The sequence below is a fragment of the Bos mutus genome, chromosome 16 (assembly GCF_027580195.1).
Source record: "Bos mutus isolate GX-2022 chromosome 16, NWIPB_WYAK_1.1, whole genome shotgun sequence".
NCBI classification, from domain to species: Eukaryota; Metazoa; Chordata; class Mammalia; order Artiodactyla; family Bovidae; genus Bos; species Bos mutus.
In genome coordinates this window covers 59,621,762-59,641,983 of record NC_091632.1, presented here as the reverse complement: position 1 = coordinate 59,641,983, position 20,222 = coordinate 59,621,762, and the positions used below count along the sequence as shown (strand labels likewise).

General features: G+C 39.4%; 1 protein-coding gene across 8 annotated transcripts in view; it reads left to right on the top strand.

The window, feature by feature from the left end:
• The window catches only part of DISP1 (dispatched RND transporter family member 1), a 227,440-nt gene that overhangs the window by 171,766 nt on the left and 35,452 nt on the right, over positions 1–20,222 (top strand). Inside the window, exon 2 of one of the 8 annotated variants that reach the window (XM_070385470.1) lies at positions 330–509. The exons of the other annotated variants lie outside the window; for them this stretch is intronic. Coding sequence (XP_070241571.1) covers positions 418–509 — 92 coding nt within the window. The 5' untranslated portion in view covers positions 330–417. The remainder of the gene's footprint in view (positions 1–329; positions 510–20,222) is intronic. 8 annotated transcript variants of the gene reach the window in all.

Genomic DNA, 20,222 nt, shown 5'->3' with positions numbered 1-20,222 from the left:
CTTATTTAATAAGTATTTAATAAATACTAAGTGTTAATTGCTGGAGACAGGGGTAAAAACTGCAAGCATGGGTCCCAGTTTCCAAGATGGAGAGGTAATGTGGGCAGGGTAAGATGCTCAGATTTCAGCATGAGTTGACCTCAGGTAGACAGCCCTTTTTGATCAACAAATATTGACTGCAGAGCTGCTCTCTTCTCTGGAGCACAGAAGTTAAATATCAGTGCTTTTACAGAGACACAAGCAGGGTTTATATATTAACAAAAAAGGAGAATGGGACTGTCTACTATTTTATAAATTCATTTTCCCCTCTTTTCCTCTCTTACCATTAGAAGGTTGTGTGCATGTGTGCTAAGTTGCTTCTGTTGTGCCTGAGTCTTTGTGACCCTGTGGACTGTAGCACACCAGGTTCCTCTGTCCATGGGATTCTCCAGGCAAGAATACTGGAGTGGATTGCCGTGCCCTTCTTCTGCGGATCAAATCCGCATCTCTCATGTCTCCTGCATTGGCAGGTGGGTTCTTTACCAGTAGCACCACTAATAGCTAAACAATCATTTGTCTTTATATACAATTGCTATAAATTATAACCTGGCCAGGACTGCAAGGCAGGTGTCTTGGTTCAGGATCATCCAATAAAATGAAAAATTCAGCTCTTCAGTCACACTGGGCACCTTGCAAGTGCTCAGTAGCCACATGTGACTAGTGGCTACCATATTGGACAGTACAGATACGGAACACATCCATTATTGCAGAAAACTGTTATTGGAAAACTATCTTGACTCTGTTAAAGCAACTGGAATCCCTTTTTAACCTCTGTGGCAGCAAATGGAGCATGTATGATGTAGAGTAACAGCAGTATTTGACAATGAATACCCTTTTTGGTCAACATAATTCTAATTCATTGGAGTATGGTTGCTTGTATTTTGTTTATAATAAGGAAATGACAAAAGATAAAATTCCCTTTCTCCAAAAATCTGAAAGTCTAAAGCCCCATGTTATTATTATTTTTTTTTTTAATGTAGCAGGTCAGCAATATCCTTCAACATCTTCTAGAAGCCATAGTTAATGTCTAATAAAAACTACTGCAGATCAATCTGGAGACAAAAGTGCCAGGGTATTGAATTTATAGTTGCCTGCACTTTCTATTTGTGGATCTAAAATACAAATGTTAAAACAAAGTTTTCCTGAAAGGTATAAGTAAGTACAGCTAGCCTAGATTACTCCTAGAGGAGTAATCATTGCTACTACATTACAGCTCTCATTTTTCTTTGCTCAATCCTTCTTCCTTTCCTTCCTGTACAACATGAGGTGGGAAGAGCATGGACTTTAGAAGAGAGGCCCTGTGTTTGAATCCTGGCTCTACCATTGAATAGCTTTGTGCTCTTGGGTAAATATTGCATCTCTCTCAGCCTTCATTTCTGTCTCTATAAAAATGGGAGTAACAGTGCCTGTGTACTTAAATCACTCAGTCGTGTCTGATTCTTTGTGACCCCATGGACTGTAGCCCACCCAGCTCCTCTGTCCATGGAATGCTCCAGGCAAGAATACTGGGGTGGGTTGCCATTTCCTCCAAGGGGTCTTCCCAACCCAGGGATGGAACCTGCGTCTCCTGTGTATCCTGCATTGCAGGTGGATTCTTTAAAGTTGAGCCATCAGGGAAGCCCTAAACCAAGCATAGTGCCTAGAACCAGATTATCAGTCTCCTTTCTCTTCTCTTTCTGCTTTTGTTCCTTTCATTTTCTTCCCTTAAGTTTTTGTCATTGTTCTTTGCTTTGTGTACTTATTTTTGTTAATATTGTTTCAGAAATCAGGTTATTATTGAATCTCAATTTAAATAAATACCTGATGTGTTGCTTTTCACTCTCATTTATGAATTGTGTATCTTTTTTACCCCATCAGCCTACAGGAAAGGGCAAATGGGAACGATGGTCACTAAGTTGCCTTTTGGAAGAGGAAAGGGGAGTTGTTGAGAATAAATGGGCCTCTCCAACCCCAAGACTCAGAGCCTTTATACCTTATACTAATTGTATAATCTGATTATGACAGTTAATTTTAGAAGTCTGGTAGAATTTAATCTTGATTTCACTGAAACCAAGGTTTATTTTTACATTCCTCAAAGTAGTCAAAATTAACTTTTTAAAACAGGATAATGTTTGTAAAATTTAAAATGTTCCAAGCTTGCTTGCCAAAGTAAGTCAGTTTGGCAGTCAAATTGAGTAAAGGCCTATTTTATTAGTAGGACGTCTTTTAGAGACGTCTATATACTATAAATGAACCGATTTTAGAGTGTGCTATGCCTCATGGAATGCATTGCACAGTCTGTAATACATTTCAAAATATGAGCCTTGGTCATCTTTTACTTTAATAATAAATGTCAGGCAACAATACCCTCTTTATTTCTTAAAATTAATTAATATAACATTTTGGAATGAAGCAAATGAATTCTCCAATTGCCCCCTGTCTATAGTGTTCCTACTTGTTTAGCAGATTCTAGAGACTGAAGAAAAAGAGGAATGGTTCAGTTTTTTCTTTTTCATTAAAAAAAGTTTAAAAAGGTAAAATATTTAGCAAATAGCAAAACATAAAAGATATTGTTATGAACCAGTTATATCTCTAATTGCAGGAAAGAACCAACTGTACTACTGAATCTTCTTTCCAAACTTAAGTGGATTGTTAGGTGTAATTTAAGAGACTTTCTAGGGCTTCCCTGGTGGTCCAGTGGGTGGGAGTCCACCTTGCAATGCAGGGGACACTGGTTTGATCCCTGGCCCGGGAAGATACTGCATGCCACAGAGCAATTAAGTCTATGTGTCACAACTCTGAGCCAGTGCTGTAGAACCCACGATCCTCAACTACTGAGCCCAGGCACTGCAGCTGCTGAAGCTGTCATGCCTAGAGCCCAAGCTCCACCACAAGAGAAGCCACTGCAATGGAAGGCTCACACACACAGTGAAGAGTCGTCCCCATTCACTGAAACTAGAGAAAGCCTGCGTGTGACAAGGAAGACCGACCACAACCAAAAATAAGTAAGGAAATCTTAAAAAGAAAGACGTAGAAAACATCTGAAAAAGGAAAGAACTTAACATTTGTAGGAAAATTTTCATTGCTATACTATGTTGTGGTCTTTTCAGCAAAATTTATTCTACAAAATTGTATCTTAAAAAACAAAAACCAGAGAGCTAGCTGCTTAGCATTTTAGAGTTTGAAATGCAGCCTAGTCTGGGACATATTTGGAACTCAAATTTTTATTGAATGACTTATTACTGTCTCCCCCCTGCCCCCAATTCTCAGGGCATCTTTTTTTTTAATTGTGAAAAGTTGATAAAGCTTAAATTTTTTAAAAACCTCACAAAGCCAGATTGGTCACTGCCATCAAGCCGTTTATTATTTAATAGAGAGATTGGGGCAAAAATAAACCACTGGCTTCCCCAGTGGTTTAGCAGTAAAGAATCCGCCTGCTATGCAGGAGACGCAGAGAGTGGGGTTCGATCCCTGGGTCAGGAAGATCCCCTGGAGGAGGAAGTGGCAACCCACTCCAGTATTTTTGCCTGGAAAATCTCATGCCTGGCAGGCTACAGTCCATAGGGTCTCAAAGAGTCAGACACAACTGACTGACTAAACAGCAACAGCAGCAACAAAAACCACAGTCTCTGAAAACCAGAATCAGAGTTCAGAGGGTTATGTGAGTCCCAAAGAGGAAGGCGGAGTCATAAGACAGCTGAGATAAGCAGCCTTGGGAGATGGAGTCTTTCAAAAATAAGACAGGAGACCAGTTGCCCCAAATGTGGGGAAGGAGGCTGGGAGGAGATGAGAGTGGGAGCAAGTGTGAGGGCAGCCTGGCAAGCAGCGTCCTCTGTCTGGGGAAGAGCCCAGAGGGGGTGGCACATTGTGACCATTGGGCTTATTTCATTTGACCTTTGGATAACAATAGGCTATAGTTTGTCAAAGACTGCTCCCCTGAAACAGTGGATTCTGAATGTTGTGGAGTCAACATAAAGGACTTGGGAAGTATCTGAGTACTTTATGTGCAGTGATGTCTATAATTCGATACCTTTGATGCACTGGTATTTCCTTAGGCTCGCTTGTTGAACTATTTCTTTAGTACTGATTTTGGGTACCAGCTACCAAGATGCCTAGCATTTAGCAAAGACTTGGAAATTGTTGAGTGAAACGAATAAATAATTGAACACCAAGCAAGTCCTTCTTATGCGGAGCTTGATTTTATGATGTTTAACTTTGATAATGAAAACCAGACACATTGGTCTCCTGGAATAAGGTATTTCCCACACAGTGGCAAAGGTTTAAAACGTTTTGTTCCCTTAAAGACCCTATTTTATCAATTGTCAAGTCTCTTTGGGGGGATATCACCTCTGGTCCTTTAAATCCCCGCTCAGTGCATTGGTTTCTAACTTAAAAAAAAAAGATTACAGCCTCATTCATGAAGAAGTAAGAAAGGAAAGGTAGAACAAGATGGTGGAGGAGTAGGTGGACGTGGAGTACATCTCTCTCCACGGACACATCAGGAAAGCACCTTCAGACACAGAAATGCATGCAGAGCACCAGCTGAGAGCAGACAGGAGAACCTGACCAGTGGAAAGAGTATATAGCACCACACAAAGCTTGGTAGACAAAGGAACTAGGGGGGGAAACAGGAGTGTTAGTAGGACTTGACCTGTCCTCGGCTGGTGGGGAACTGAGGCAGGGGTCCTATCCCCACATCAGGGCAATTGTCTGAGTCAGAGATGAAACATTTAAGGCTGACAGTGAAACAGCTGATCTGTGGCAGCCTAAATGGAATGAGATTCAGACAGTCCTTGCCGCAGCCAAACATACCCAGGACAGGGATGCAGGTCCCCTGGAAGGTGCAGCAACTGGGAGCTGGAGTTTAGGGATTGTGGAGCAATCCCAGGGCGAGGGCTGCTGCTGACTGCAGAGAGACAGATCGAGAGGATGTGAGGGAGGAGATTGTGGTGGGAAATGCCTGTGGAGGAAAGCCAGGCAGCCATGGAAACAAGGCAATACTGCTGAGTCACATGTAGGGGGTAGAGTCATCACCATAGCCTCTCTTTCCCCACATCTGAAGCTCAACAAGGTAGGCTGGCCCATCGAAGGCCTGACTCACTGAACTACAGAGCAGGACCCTACCCAGGGGACCCCTTTAAGTGCCTGATGCACCACAGATCTACAGAGAAGGACCCCAGCCAGGGGGATCCCTCTATGTGCCTGAGTTGCCAAACAATGGAGAAGGACCCTAAGAACCCCTAAGTGCCTGAATAGTCAGAGCTACTGAGAAAGACTAGCCAAAGAGGCCTTCTGTTTGCCGCTACAAGAGGCTAGAAAAAAGACTCTGATAGGGTCATAACTCCTGGGGCGGAGGCAGTCCATGTCCCTGCACACTTGGCACTGCAAGGATCCCCACAAGCCAAGCAGCTGCACCACCTTCACACTCAACTCTCACTGGGGCAGAGCTGCCGCAGGCAAAAAAAATCTTGCCTCTCTGCGTGCAGGATCACTTCAGTCATGTCCAACTCTGCAACCCTAGAGACTGTGGCCTGCCTGGCTTCTCTGTCAGAGAAGGGGGTTCTCCAGGCAAGCATACTGGAGTGTATTGGCCAGTACTGGTCACCATACCCTTCTAGAGCACTGTATTTCCTGCTGCCCCAGCCACCAACCCCCTGAGTACCTGGTGCTGCCAGAACCCCTGGGACCCAAGCAGCTGCACCGCCTCCACACCTGGCCCTCACAGGGGCAAACCCAAGTCCTCCAGGGCAGCCTCAGGAGTAAACCCCAGTGGACGACCCACATGCAGAGGTGGAAATAAAACCACAGTTGAAACCCAGGGGGAGCGTGGCTAAGGAAGAAGACCCAAAACCCTCCCACCAGCTGTACGAGCTGCAGGTTAAATCCACACAATCAACTAGGCAGACTCTATGGAATATATAAAAGGCCATTGAGTGCTCCCACAAAAGAAAACGCACTAGTTCTGATAGCTGTGGACATTGGAGGCAAGAACACACAGGAGTGGGACCAGATTAGAATCTGAGCGGCCCCCACAGCAGGTCCAGAGATCAGCACGGTGTTGGAGGGCATCCTAGGGAGGAGAGGTGGCCTGTAACTCCCAGCAAGGGAAGGGGCTCTTGACAGCAGTGACTCAAGAAAAACATTTATTATTCTTATGTTTTGACTTGTTCTGTAGATTCTTTTGGATTTTTTTTTTCTGTTTTTCCTTTTTTTAACCACTCTGTTGTAGTTGTCGATGTTATTGGCACTATAAAATCTAATTAAGCTTTTGAGTCTTGTTTTTTTCTTTCTTTTTTTTCTCAGCCACATTTTTTAGTGCTGTTATAAACCTCTGCCTCTACATTGGGCTTGTCAGTTCTGTTGAGTTTTCCTTTTTTTTTCTTCTTTTCTCTTTTTTTAATTTTAATTTTTTAAACCTATTATTATTTTTTCTGCATTTATTCCTTTGTTTGCTTTTCCTACTGTTCTTTTCCCCTGCAGTTAATCTTTAATGTATATAGATCTTCTTCATCTACTTCTATTTAAGACACTAATGAAAGAAATCAAAGATGACATAAACAGTTGGAGAGATATTCCATGTTCCTGGGTAGGAAGAATCAATATTGTAAAAATGACTATACTACCAAATGCAATCTGCAGATTTAATGCAATCCCTATCAAATTACCAATGGCATTTTTCACAGAACTAGAACAAAAAATTTCACAATTCATATGGTAACACAAAAGACCCCAAATAGCCAAAGCAGTCTTGAGAAAGAAGAAGAGAGCTGGAGGAATCAACCTTCCTGACTTCAGATTATACTACAAAGCTACAGTCATCAAGACAGTATGGTACTGGCACAAAAACAGAAGTATAGACCAATGGAACAAGATAGAAAGCCAGAAATAAACCCATGCTCCCAAGGGTACCTTATTTTTGACAAAGGAGGCAAGAATATACAAGGGGGCAAAGGCAGCCTCTTCACTAAGTGGTGCTGGGAAAACTGGACAGTCACATGTGAAAGAATGAAATTAGAACCCTTCCTAACACCATACTCAAAGATAAACTCAAAAGGATTAAAGACCTAAATGTAAGACCAGAAACCATAAAACTCTTAGAGGAAAACAGGCAGAACGCTCAATGACATAAATCAAAGCAAGATCCTCTATGACCCACCTCCTAGAGTAATAGAAATGAAAAGAAAAGTAAACAAGTGGGACCTGATTAAACTTAAAAGCTTTTGCACAGCAAAGGAAACTATAAACAAGGTGAAAAGACAACCCTCAGAATGGGAGAAAATAGTAGCAAATGAAACAACTAACAAAGGATTAATTTCCAAAATATATAAGCAGCTCATACAACTCAATACTAGAAAAACAAACAACCCAATCAAAAAGTGGGGGAAAGCCCTAAACAGGCATTTCTCCAAAGAAGACATACAGATGGCTAGCAAACACATGAAAAGATGCTCAACCTTTCTCATCATTGTGTGAGTGTGAGTGTGAGTGTGAAGTCGCTCAGTCGTGTCTGACTCTTTGCGACCCCGTGGACTATAGCCTGCCAGGCTCCTCTGTCCATGGGATTCTCCACACAAGAATACTGGAGTGGGTTGCCATTTCCTTCTCCAAGGGATCTTCCCAATCCAGGGATCGAACCCAGGTCTCCTGCATTGCAGGCAGACGCTTTATCCTCTGAGCCACCAAGGAAGTTCTCATCATTAGAGAAATGCAAATCAAAACTACAGTGAGCTATCACCTCACACCAGTCAGAATGGCCATTATCAAAAAGTCTACAAACAATAAATGCTGGAGAGGGTGTGGAGAAAGGGAGTGCTCTTGCACTGTTGGTGGGAATGTAAATTGATACAGCCACTATGGAAGATGGTATGGAGATTCCTTAAAAACTAGGAATAAAACCACCATATGACCCAGCAATCCCACTCCTAGGGATATACCCTGAGGAAACCAAAATTGAAAGAGACACATGTATCCTACTGTTCCTTGCATCACTATTTACAATAGCTAGAACATGGAAGCAACCAAGATGTCCATTGACTGATGAATGGATAAAGAAGTTGTGGTACATATACACGATGGAATATTACTCAGCCTGAGAAAGGAGTCCCTTTGAGTCAGTTCTAATGAGGTGGATGAACCTAAAACCTATTACACTGAGTGAAGTAAGTCAGAAAGAGAAAGATAAATATCGTATTCTAACAGATATATGGAATCTAGAAAAATGCTACTGAAGAATTTATTTACAGGGCAACAATGGAGAAACAGACATAGAGAATAGACTTATAGACATGGGGAGAGGGGAGGAGAAGGTCAGATGTATGGAAAGAGTAACATGGAAACTTACATTACCATATGTGAAATAAATGGTTTAGTCACTAAGTTGTCTCCAACTCTTGCTATCCCGTGGACTGTAGCCTACCAGGCTTCTCTGTCCATGGGATTCTCCAGGCAAGAATACTAGAGTGGGTAGCCATTTCCTTCTCCAGAGGATCTTCCCAACCCAGGAATCGAACCTGAGTCTCCTGCATTGCAGGCATATTCTTTACTGACTGAGCTATGAGGAAAGACCCTAAATAGATAGCCAGCAGGAATTTGCTATATGGCTAAGGAAACTCAAACAGGGGCTCTGTATCAATCTAGAGGGGTGGGAGGGGGAGAGAGATGGGAGGGAAGTTCAAAAAGGAAGGGATATATGTACACTTGTGGCTGGTTCATGTTGAGGTTCAACAGAAAACAACAAAATTCTGTAAAGCAATTATCCCTTCAATAAAAAAATAAATTAATTTTTTAAAAAAGAAAGGAAAGGTAGAGACCCAGTTCACTCCCACAGTGGCTCCTAAGCCTCTTTCATAAATGATTCTAGAGCCCTTTTGAGAAAGACAGGGCGGGGCCGGGAGACTCTGTGCCCAGGGAGAGTCAGCATCAGCCCAGAATAACCTTTCTGTTTGCTCAGCTCTAGCCACCTTCCGGATATTTGCAAATCTAGTAAAAGTGAGTTTATAAGCAATCAGCAGATCATAGAACTGATGGATGAAACATAAATTCCTAAATAATAGTTTGGACTTTTTTTGGTCCATATGTATTTTATGACTTAGAATAAAATGAGAGGATACAGGGCCAGATTTGATGCCTTAATCTCTGTGAATTTGCTAAGTTGTTGGTTTAGTTAAATCAGTTTATTTTCTCCATTTGAATGGTACAGGGCTCTGATGGTTATCAAATAGCTTGAGATTCAAGCATGATGCTTTCTACAGGAATGTGAGCAATTTACTGTTTCTAAACACTATTTTGTGTGTCTACTGAGAAGCAAGGATGGACAGTTAACACATTCATTCCTTCAGACCCTCGTTCTGTGCCTGTGGTCACTTGAATCTGCCCACCTCCCTCTGCCTGAAACACTGCTTTCATTATGTCACCACTCTGCTCAGAAATCTTCCATGGTTTCCCCAAACTCCTTGGCCTGACATTGAAAGTCCCTTTAAAGGGATGGAGTGTGTTTTGTGGGGGAAGGAAGGGTAGCTCAGGGAGGAGGAATCTTCTAGCCCTGGTCAGGAAGAAGGTGACAAATCTCAGTGAATGAGATTACTGTATCAGATTTTTCCCCCTGCACTTTAGAAGCTTAAACAGAAATCTGATCAATGATTGCATCTCCATTTCTATTTATATTAATATGTAGTTGAGAACTAGACTCAGATAATTTTTTTGGTCCTGGTCAACACTAAATATTCTGGGTCTTTGTTTTTAGCTCTCTGTCATTGGCCACTCTTATTGGCTACCAGAAACTGAAACTACTTCATTGTAAAGCAGTCCCCAGGAGAGATTTATTTAAATGTATTATTTGATTGTTAAAAGGTCTCCCTCTAATGCAGAATTAAACCCTACCTTGAGCTCCAAATTGTATTAATTTTTTTTTAACCTTCTTACCCGTGACCTCCATTTCCCAAAGCTCAGAATTCTGAGTAAGCAGCATTAGTATCTGGTGAGTATTTTGGCTTGAGGATTTTAAACTTCATTCCAGCATTCCAACCTCTTAAGTTAGTTAAATTTAATAAGATTTTTCTGGCTTTCTTATGAGCTTTTCTTGGATCTGCTATTAGTGATTATTATTCACATCTTATTAAGAAAAGTATATACTATAGTCTCATTTAGCATGTTTTGTTTCGGGGCTTATAGCAAGTCTGGCATGGAAAGGCTTGAGTTTAAGGGCAAGTGCTTTATAATTTAGTATAACTTTAAAATGTAACACATGGAGCTGTTCAGTTTATAACTCCAGCTAAACTATGCAAATTTAAGTTCATGGGCTGAGGAAGAATGTTTCTTTTAAGCAAAGATACTTTTCAACTGTTAAAAAAAATTTTTAATTAACCAGTTGTCTTTTTCAGAATGCTCATTGTTTTAAACTATTTCTTTTAAAATCATTCTTAGATTCCTCTTGGGGTGTGCATTGCATAGGACCAGAACCATGTGAAATTCTGGCCTCCAGTACTACAGGGACAAATGTATTTGAAAGTGGCAAGGGCGAAATGTGTCTGAAAATGAATTTCCCATGCTCTGCTTCCCTCTTCTTTGAATGAACGGCAGAATAGCTGCCCTTTGACGACTGATCTGCCAGGCCTAGAACTCCACCTTTTTAAGAAGAAATAATTATTTAATTATATAAGAGGAAATTACCCCCCTCCCTGTTCTCACCCAGATCCGTATAACACAGTTCTTTTCTTATTTATTGCAATAACTGGGGAAAAAACAACATCATTTCTTTCTTGCTTATTAGGGCCAGGCTCTACTAATAAGAGAAAAATTTCTTTTTAACTTAAATTGGAACTCAAGCTGTTACATGAAAGTCTGATTCGTTCCAGCTTTATAGGGTTTTGAGTCTGAGTGGGACAGACAGGGAATATTGTACATTATGTACAAAGCATATTTTTCTTATGGAACATCACACAGAAATGCCTTTGTGGGCTGCCAGTCTCAATCACTAATTGAAGTGACGTCTAGTAGATCCAGTGAGTGGGCAGTTTCGCCTGTCAGTTTTCCCATTGGACTAACTTCCTTAAATATCAGATAGTTGTCTTTGCCAGCAAGTTTAGTAAAGTTAGCATGTGGATTTATAAATATGTGGAAATGCACATTTTTATCATTGTTCACAGCAATCTTTTATCACATCTCTGAGGTATTCCTAATGTCTCTAGGGAGAAAATTGAAAATTATTTAACAGCTAAATTGGAGGTGAGTTTTTCTTAGCTAATCAATAGCCGCTGATGGCTTAAGCAATAGAAGGAGGTGAAAGATGGCAAAGGAAATTCAGCTGTAGGATTGCCTATAATCCATGGACATTTCTTCTGCCTTTGGCTGGCATGTTCCTGTCAGTTATCAAAAGAACATACATTTTTATATTCAAAGTGTAGACATTTATTATTGAAGGTAAGAATGGTCATAGTCAGGGGTCTAGATATATCTTAGAGAAATTAATTTTTTTCTTATTTAAAATAACTACCTGACTTCAGGTGTTATCAAGACTGACTTTTAGAAAGCCCAGAGATAAATCCACGCACATTATCTTTGACAAAAATTAAATTTTTCAACCATTTAAAATAAACTAAACACTCTAACACCATATACAAAAAAAATAAACTCAAAATGGTTAAAGATTCAACGTTTATAAAACTCCTAGAAAACAGAATAGGCAAAACACTCTCTGTGATTTAAAAGAATAAAATAAAAGCAAAATCAAATGGGACCTCAAAAGCTGAAAAGGAAACTAAAGTCTGAATAAAAATTAGCAAATAAAAATAAATAAATAAATAAAATAAAATAACTAATCTCAGGTGTTCTGTTTAAAAACCGTGATTTAAAAGAAAAACGATTCATCACTGAATAAAGTCTGTAAAATTTATAGAGTACACCTAAGCCGAACATTATACGTGTTTCATCACAGTTTCAAAATGGAAAGAGACGAAGAACATTTTGAAGAGGTGTATCTCCTTTTCTCACCTACAGATGTAGGCTTTGCATGGAAATATAATTACCTGTAAATTGTTTCTATATTACTGGAGTACTTGACTATATCTGACTGGTCCTGTAAGCAATTAAGAATATTTAGTTCTCTATCAACATTGCAATTTAGACTACATTTAATTCTTATTCTGCTATCACATGAGTGTCTCTTTTGTGTAATTTTATAAAACAATCTTTCAAAGAATTTTTAATAGTAAGTTTTATTATTATTACACATTCTAAAAGATTCCAAAATAATAATAGTCTCTGAATGTAAAGAATTTTTTTTAAATTGTGAATTGGAACTGATCTGGTCATGTGTTGTACCTGTATTTGGCGAAGAAACATGGACATTAATAGTATAAAGTCTCAATTAAATTTACAGTAACAGTATTAATGATTTTACTGAACCCTTAACTATACACCAGACGCGGTGCTATATTTTACACATACTCTCTGATTTAATCCTGAAAACGACCCAAGGAATTCAGAGCTATTATTGTCATTTCCATTTTATAGATGAAGAAACTATGGTTAGAAAAAATTAAATAGTGTTTAAAAGATCAGTTCAATAGTTAGTGATAAGCAGTAGAGCCTGGAATTGAGTCCTGGTCTGTCTGATTGGGAAGCCTGTCTTCTTAGTCACATCTATGTGCTGCTCAAATGTAAGAGAGAATTTTGTTTTTGTTTTTACTGATTTTTTTTAGCAGTATTTCAAGAAACAGTTACTGAGTGCTAGCTACATAGTTGGATGGCATCACCGACTCAATGGACATGAGTGTGGGCAAGCTCTGGGAATTGGTGATGGGCAGGGAAGCTTGGCGTGCTGCAGTCCATGGGGTTGCAAACAGTCAGACACGACTGAGTGACTGAACTGAACTGAGCTGAGCTATATAGTAAGCACTGTGCAGATTCATCCTTGAAACCACAGAGCTAAGACGGCACAGATCATAGATCACAGTCATGAGAAGCACAGATGACTTGCCCCGGGCTTTCCAAGTCCTTTTTAGATCACAGAAAGGACGTATTCACAGCAGTACCTTGTGCAGACCCCAAGGAAGAATCCCGCGTGATTTCTCCCATCTGTTTGTTACAGGTCCACTCATAGGGGGACACCCAGATGGTGCAGTGGTAAAGGAATCTGCCTGCCAATGAGGGAGATACAGGAGATGTGTGTTTGATCCCTGGGTCAGGAATATTCCCTGGAGGAAGAAATGGCAACCCACTCCAGTATTCTTGACTGGAAAATTCCCTGGACAGAGAAGCCTGGTGGGCTACAGTCCATGGGATCGCAAAGAGTCAGACACGACTGAGCGATTGAGCATACGCTCACAGGGGGACACAGCAGGTACTTGGACAGGCTAGTAGTAAGAAATAGATTTTCCACATTTTAGGTATAACATTTTCTTTGTGCCTAAATCATATTTTCTAGTCTAAATGTCACACTCCATGCTATCATCCTCAGGATTTTGGATGCCTTTGCTCTGGCTCCCAGACTGCCAAACAATGCTCGCTATAACAAGATGGAAACTGTAGACCTTCCTTATTATGATTTCATGTAGTCTGGTATAACTCGGTCCTTACTGCTAACTCCTAAATATACTTTCTCCAGCAGCATTTTCCATGTGCTCTTCTATCTGTCATTTACTCAAACCATAGTTGACTCTCTCCACCCCTGATCCGTAGGCAGCATTACCGACCACTATATTATGAAAAGAGTGGAAACTTCTGTGGAGTGCACCTTTAAGATTAAAAGGGGGAACCTTGTAGTCAATTGCCTGGGTCTGAATCCTGCCTCTAACACTTACTGTGTGAGCTTGGGCAACTTATTTAACCTTTCTGTGCTTCACTTCCTCATCTATAAACTCTACTGCCTAGGATTGTTTTAAGAATTAAAAAATCTTTCAATATATGTCAGGGCTTCCCTGGCGGCTCAGACAGTAAAGAATCTGCATGCAACGCAGGAGACCTGGATTCAATCCCTGGGTTGGAAAGATCCCCTGGAGAAGGGAACTGCTACCCACTCCAGTATTCTGGCCTGGAGAACTCCATGGACAGAGGAATCTGGCACACTACAGTCCATGGGGCCACAGAGAGTCGGACACAGCTGAGCCACTTCCACTTCAATATATGTCAAGTGTTCAGGACAGTGTTTGGCACGTAGCAAGGTTCTATAAATGTTGACTATTGGTTTGTTTTAAATATTAGTATATTTAATGCTTTTAGTTTGTATTACCTCTTTCCTTTTTAATGCTTTGCAGTCTAATTTATGCCATCACTCCTTTCCTGGCGGTCCTGGGGTCAGTGACCTCTTTTGACAAATTCATTTCTTCTCCTCCTTCCTTCAGTGGCATGTAATTCCCATTTACCATCGCTTCTTCAGCTGTCCTCTTTTTTGCACTCTATCACTGTATGCTTTTCCTTCTTATCTAATGTGCTGTGACCATCCTGACCTCTCTCACTGTTGATGGAGACTCCTTTTCCACTCTTTCACATGACTGTCATTTCCATAATATCTTGCTCACTGTTTTTTTTTTTTTCATCCACTCTCAGCTGTTAAAAATTTCAGATCCCCATTTCCTGTCTGAGTTCTCACTGTAATGGATATTCCCATAGTTCACAGTAGCATGTAGGACATCTTTATTTAAATATCCTGCCAAAGTGTCAGAGGATGAGTACTGTATACTCCTTCAGTTGAAGCACTTGCACCCTAAGTAAGCGTAGCCATTTACTGTAGATATTGTTGGGGAGAAGGCAATGGCACCCCACTCCAGTACTCTTGCCTGGAAAATCCCATGGACAGAGGAGCCTGGTAGGCTGCAGTCCATGGGGTCGCTAAGAGTCGGACACGACTGAAGTGACTTAGCAGCAGCAGCAGATATTGTTGACTCAGGAAAGATCTTGAACTTTGGAAGAAGCAGAGCAATAGGGATTTTAGGACTAGTTTGCTGTAGATCAGTGAAATTCTGTTGCTCATCAAAGGCCGTTTATAGGTAATCTAAGGTCTGTACCTTATAAGTCATTGGGACAGATATTTCTAAAACTTTCAAAAAGAAGTTGACTTATGACTCATCCAGGAGTTACCCATTTAAAATGTTATTGGAACTTCCTTTTTATATGTTTCCCCAAACTTGAGCTAACCTGAATCTTAGCTATCTAAGGTTCAACTTAAACTTTTGTCTTTGGCTATCTTGAAAAGGGATACTTTAGGCAAAACTTATCTGTGGTCATACAAGCCTGCATGTTGGCTACTTCTGGTTGTGATTATTGATTGGAAGGGGCACATGCAAGCCTTTTGGGTTTCTGGGAAATGTTCTATGTCTTGATCTGAGTGGTGGTTCCATGGATGTAAAATCCATCATATTGAACACTTAAACTTTGTGTCTCGTATCAAAGAGTTGGTAAAATAGGAAGGGTTTAAAAGAATGACATAAGGGATTTAGGAATCTCTCCTCTTTAATTCTAAAATATCCTTTCACATTCTTGGCCAGTCCATATATACCCTTGGAAGCAGAGATAACATTCTCTTAAATTTTATATTCCCGATTATGCATTGGGAGAGAGGTTGGAGGTTAGGAGGAAGGCTTAATAACAGCTACCATACTCACCTCCTCCCAGCAGAGTTTCTTAATAAACCAAGCTCCACTCTGAGCTGCCACCTTGCTGTTTAAATATGTATGTTTTTTCCTCTTGATTTGAAGATAGTAAAGTTAAGCTGCATTTTTGAACTTTTACATACTTTTATTTTATTTTTAAATTTTATTTTATATTGGAGTATTAACCATGTTATGTTAGTTTCAGGTATACAGCAAAGTGATTCAATTATACTTATACACATATCTATTCTTTCTAAAATTCTTTTCCTGTGTAGGTTATTACAGAGTATTGAGCAGAGTTCCCTGTACTATACACTAGGTCCTTTTTGGTTATCTATTTTGAATCTATGAGCTACATTTTTATTTCAGAATCTGAAAAATGGAGTCTTTTGTGACATGCTCACATTCTTGCACACACCTTGCCTTATTTGCTTCCCCACTTGCATCTTCTGTCAGCCTTCCATCTTCCTATTTTGGTATTTGAAAGTAGAAATTGCATTTTTACTTTTTACTGCTCAAAAGTGCTTAGCAGACTGGAATTTCTCGGGTGGAGAAAAGATAACAAAATGAATGATTTAATAATGCTGAGAAAATCAAGGGCTGTCCTTGGACAGTCTTCCTTAGGGAAGGTAATAAAGCATCTTTCCCAGCCTTCTGCCAAACATTTCATGATAGAGGTAAGCCAAGATTATAAAAAGATTTGTTTTCCATGTGGAAGAGACAGATTTAGGGCCAGGAAGAAGGAAAAGAAAGGGTGTTTTTAACATTTATGACAAGAGAGAGCCCTTGGATTCTACATACGTAAGCCTTTTCCTCCAAAATACTTCAACCTATGACATAAGTCAGGTTCTGGGAAAACTTACTGTGCTCAGTTGACTTAAAATTGAATGTGAGTTTACTTTGCAAGAAATACCTGTGCACAAGGAAAGCATAGGGGAAACTTGCTGTAATACTGCCCTTGAGGTTCATGCAGTTGTCTTGTTATGAAGTTTTTCCAAATGAGCTGTAATTTCCTTTAGAATCTTTGTTCTAGACTATCATTTAGCATGTGTATGTCATCGAAGGGTTAAGTTTCCTATATTTGGTTGGGGACCCATTTAAAAATCTCTTTCAATCTTTCACTAACTGAAATTGTTTTCAAATTACCAACGCAAGAATAATACTATGAATCTATTAATTCTTCAAAGGAAATTAGGATTTCCTAAATATATTCCATCCTGGGACTTCGGCTGTCTTGAAGCCAGAGTAACTAAAACATTGTGATTCTATGGAAATAATTGGACCAAATAGACCCTAGTATGTGTAAAACTTTAAAACTCCTTAGAAACTCAGTGGGCTCCTGGCTTCCACCTAACCCCTATTCTCAAACAGGGCCAGACCCAAATTCTTATCATCTGATCATAGGAAACCCTCTTTCAGGAAGTGAAAGAGCTCTGTATTTGTGTTTCTCTCTCAGCCCAGTTTCTCCGCATCTAGCTAACAAAATGGGTGCCAACTAACCAGGAGATTTCCATTACCACTATGATAGTCCTGGAAGGCTGAGCCAAGCTCCACATGTGTCCCCACTGATAAGTAACCCAAGAGAACAACCGTTACTAGATGGCGCCAGACCGTGTGCTGGGGTGGATTTGGGCGCTCCAGCCAGACCGTGGACATCTGTCTCCCAGCTGAACAGGTGTACCATGCTCAGCTTATTATTCTCAGTTTCAAATGCCATATACTTTATAAAAATGAATTTTTGGACTCTACTTTTCCCCTTGAAGTGAGACCCTGTAGAAAATGATAATTGAAGCATCACAAAATAATAGGCCTGGCCTAGATTATCAGTAAGTAGAATTGGAAAAAACTGACATCTGGATTAAGCATAATTCTTTAATTATAAAAGTAGTCACCCAAATTACAAAGGAAAACACAGCCATTGAAATTTTTAGAACGCATGTCAAAAATCGTGTTAAAAAATGTATCACAAACTAGGAAAATTTTGATGTTTCAGAGCTTTTATACTCTTTCATAAATAAGTAGGAAAGATATATATTAATATAAGCAAAAGAGACATAAAATAATATGTTAATGTGATTACAGCTATATGCATATGTTAAATGAATTTGGGGAATGAAACATTATACAGCTACTAAACTCATGTTTTTCCTGTTTTTAGAAGGTTTTAATTATTGATACATGGGGAAGACTCATAATCAAAAGTGGTAACACTTCATGTATCTAGTATGATCCTAAATGTGTGCATAGTTAAGGTGTATATTTAGGCACAAAGGAAAAAATACTGAAAGGAAATAGATCAAAAAGAATTACAGAGGTTAGATTGGTATAGTAAGAATATGGCTGATTTTTGTCCCTTCATAATTTTCTGCATTTTTCAGAATTTTTTGAAAAAGTGTGTGTTTGTTTCATAATCGGAAAACAAAGCTAACATTAAAGCAGAAGATATGTCTCCTCAGAATAGCTCTTTTAACTTGAGCACTTTGTCATGCGTGTTCTTCTGGTAAAATGTATTAGGCTGGTGAACTAGGTGGTTCCTCACCACTTCTTAACCACCAGCATCTTCGATAACCTGGCATGATTCCCTACAGTGTTTTCTTCTTCCTTTGACACATACTAGCAAAAATGTGTTACTGGCATCACAGTTCATCAGTCTTCATGTTCATTAACCCGGAGCACCCTGCCCCATCCTCCTACCTACTCCCTTTTTTCCTTAAACTATTTATCTAGCTATTTAGAAAGCCAGTCTCTCGAGCTATTCACATAAGGAGCCAGCAATCATTTTAAAACCTAAGTTCATTCTTACCTATGTTATGGGGAGGGGTGTTGTTTTTTAATTGATTATTCACATGAAGTATTTCAACATGGGAATTTTGATGAGGGTAACCTGGCTTCCCAACTTTTGGCATGGTAGAGTATTGAAATACTTAGGTGATAACTTGGATTCTCTGAAATTCCACATGAGCATACAATAGAATTTCACAGCAGGAAAGGACCTTAGAAATAACTTAATCCAACTCTCTTTCAAAGATGAGGAAATTGAAGCCAGAGAAGTTAAAGCTCAAGATTAATCCCCCAAGTTAGTAACAGGTCTTCTTACTTCTCGCTGTGGTCTTGTTAATACATTATTCTTAGAATAAGTTCCTCAACCTGGTTTAATGGTTTTTGGTATGATAGGTTTTGGGGTTGCAGACAGAATCTGCACCATTATGAACTGAATACAGCACCTGATCACCCTCACACCAGAGTGGAAAGAGGCCCTCAGCACAGCCTGAGGACACATGGTCCCATCATCCTGGGGGTTTCCTCATTTTTCTTCAAAAATTATCGTTTCTTCTCAGTCTAATTCTTTTAAGCATAGTTGATTTTTTTTTTTTTTAACCTTGACTTTGTCTAACAAGACTCTTTTCCTGCCAGTATTATTTTTATAAAAACTGTGTTGGAGTTTTGCTTTGATCTCTTTTAGTAAAGCTTCTAGACCGTTGAGTTATATAAATGTAACTTTTTAAGTTAAAGGATAAATATGAGAAAATTTAGTTAAGGAAGAAAAATCAATTTCACTATATGTTGTTCTGAAAAGCATAACTAAAGAATTTCTATAGTAGTTGAGGGAATAGTCTATCCTCCTGGCCAGTAAAATGAAGATATCACAACAGCTGCAAGGTATTGGTTACACCGTTGGAATTCATTTTGATACAGTGGATTTTTATTATTTTTTTAACTTCCCCACCCTCCCCGCAAAGTTTTTGATAGCAGGTGTGACTTTTAACCTTCCAAACTCAAACTTGTTTGGTACTGAATAATTTTGTGGGGGCCAAAATAATTCAGAATATATGGGAAATGAATTTAAGAAAGATTAATAATCTTCTAACGTGGAGTTTGAATACCTTTTGCTCAGTGTAAGATCTTTAGTTCTTACACTGAACAAAATGCAGATGTGTTATACTAAAAATTGAAAACCAGCAATATTGGAGAAAATAATTGGCAAGTTTTTGGATTATGATTATGTTTATACTTTTGATCTCCAGTCTAATTGATGAAGGTCTTGTCCTATTAATAAAATATTAATAGATAACTTATTTTCAGGAATGCAAATAGACCTCACTGAGGTTTTAATTAACATACAAACTCTTATTTGTATACTTTGTAATAAAAATGCCAAACATTTTTACTTTTTTACAGATAGTGAAAGTGAAAGTCACTCAGCTGTGTTTGACTCTTTGCTACCCCATGGACTGTAGCATGCCAGGCTCCTCTGCCAATGGAATTCTCCATGCCAGAATACTGGAGTGGGTAGCCATTCCCTTCTCCAGGGGATCTTCCCACTCAGGGATCAAACAAAGGTCTCCTGCATTGCAGGTGAATTCTTTACCATCTGAGCTACCAGGGAAGCCAAGATCCATAAAATTTTGAAAGTGGTGAAATGTTTGTGTAACTTACCTTGATGAAAGTAAAAAAATGTATTTGTTGAATCAGGCTTAATGGAAACTTCTCAAATATACGTAAAGAACTATGCCCTCAACTTCCAGACTAACCTTTTGGACAACCCCTTTGTGTTGTAATTCAGATTATCTCTAGCTTCATTTCAGTAGGTACTGCAGCAACTTTTAATTCCTCATG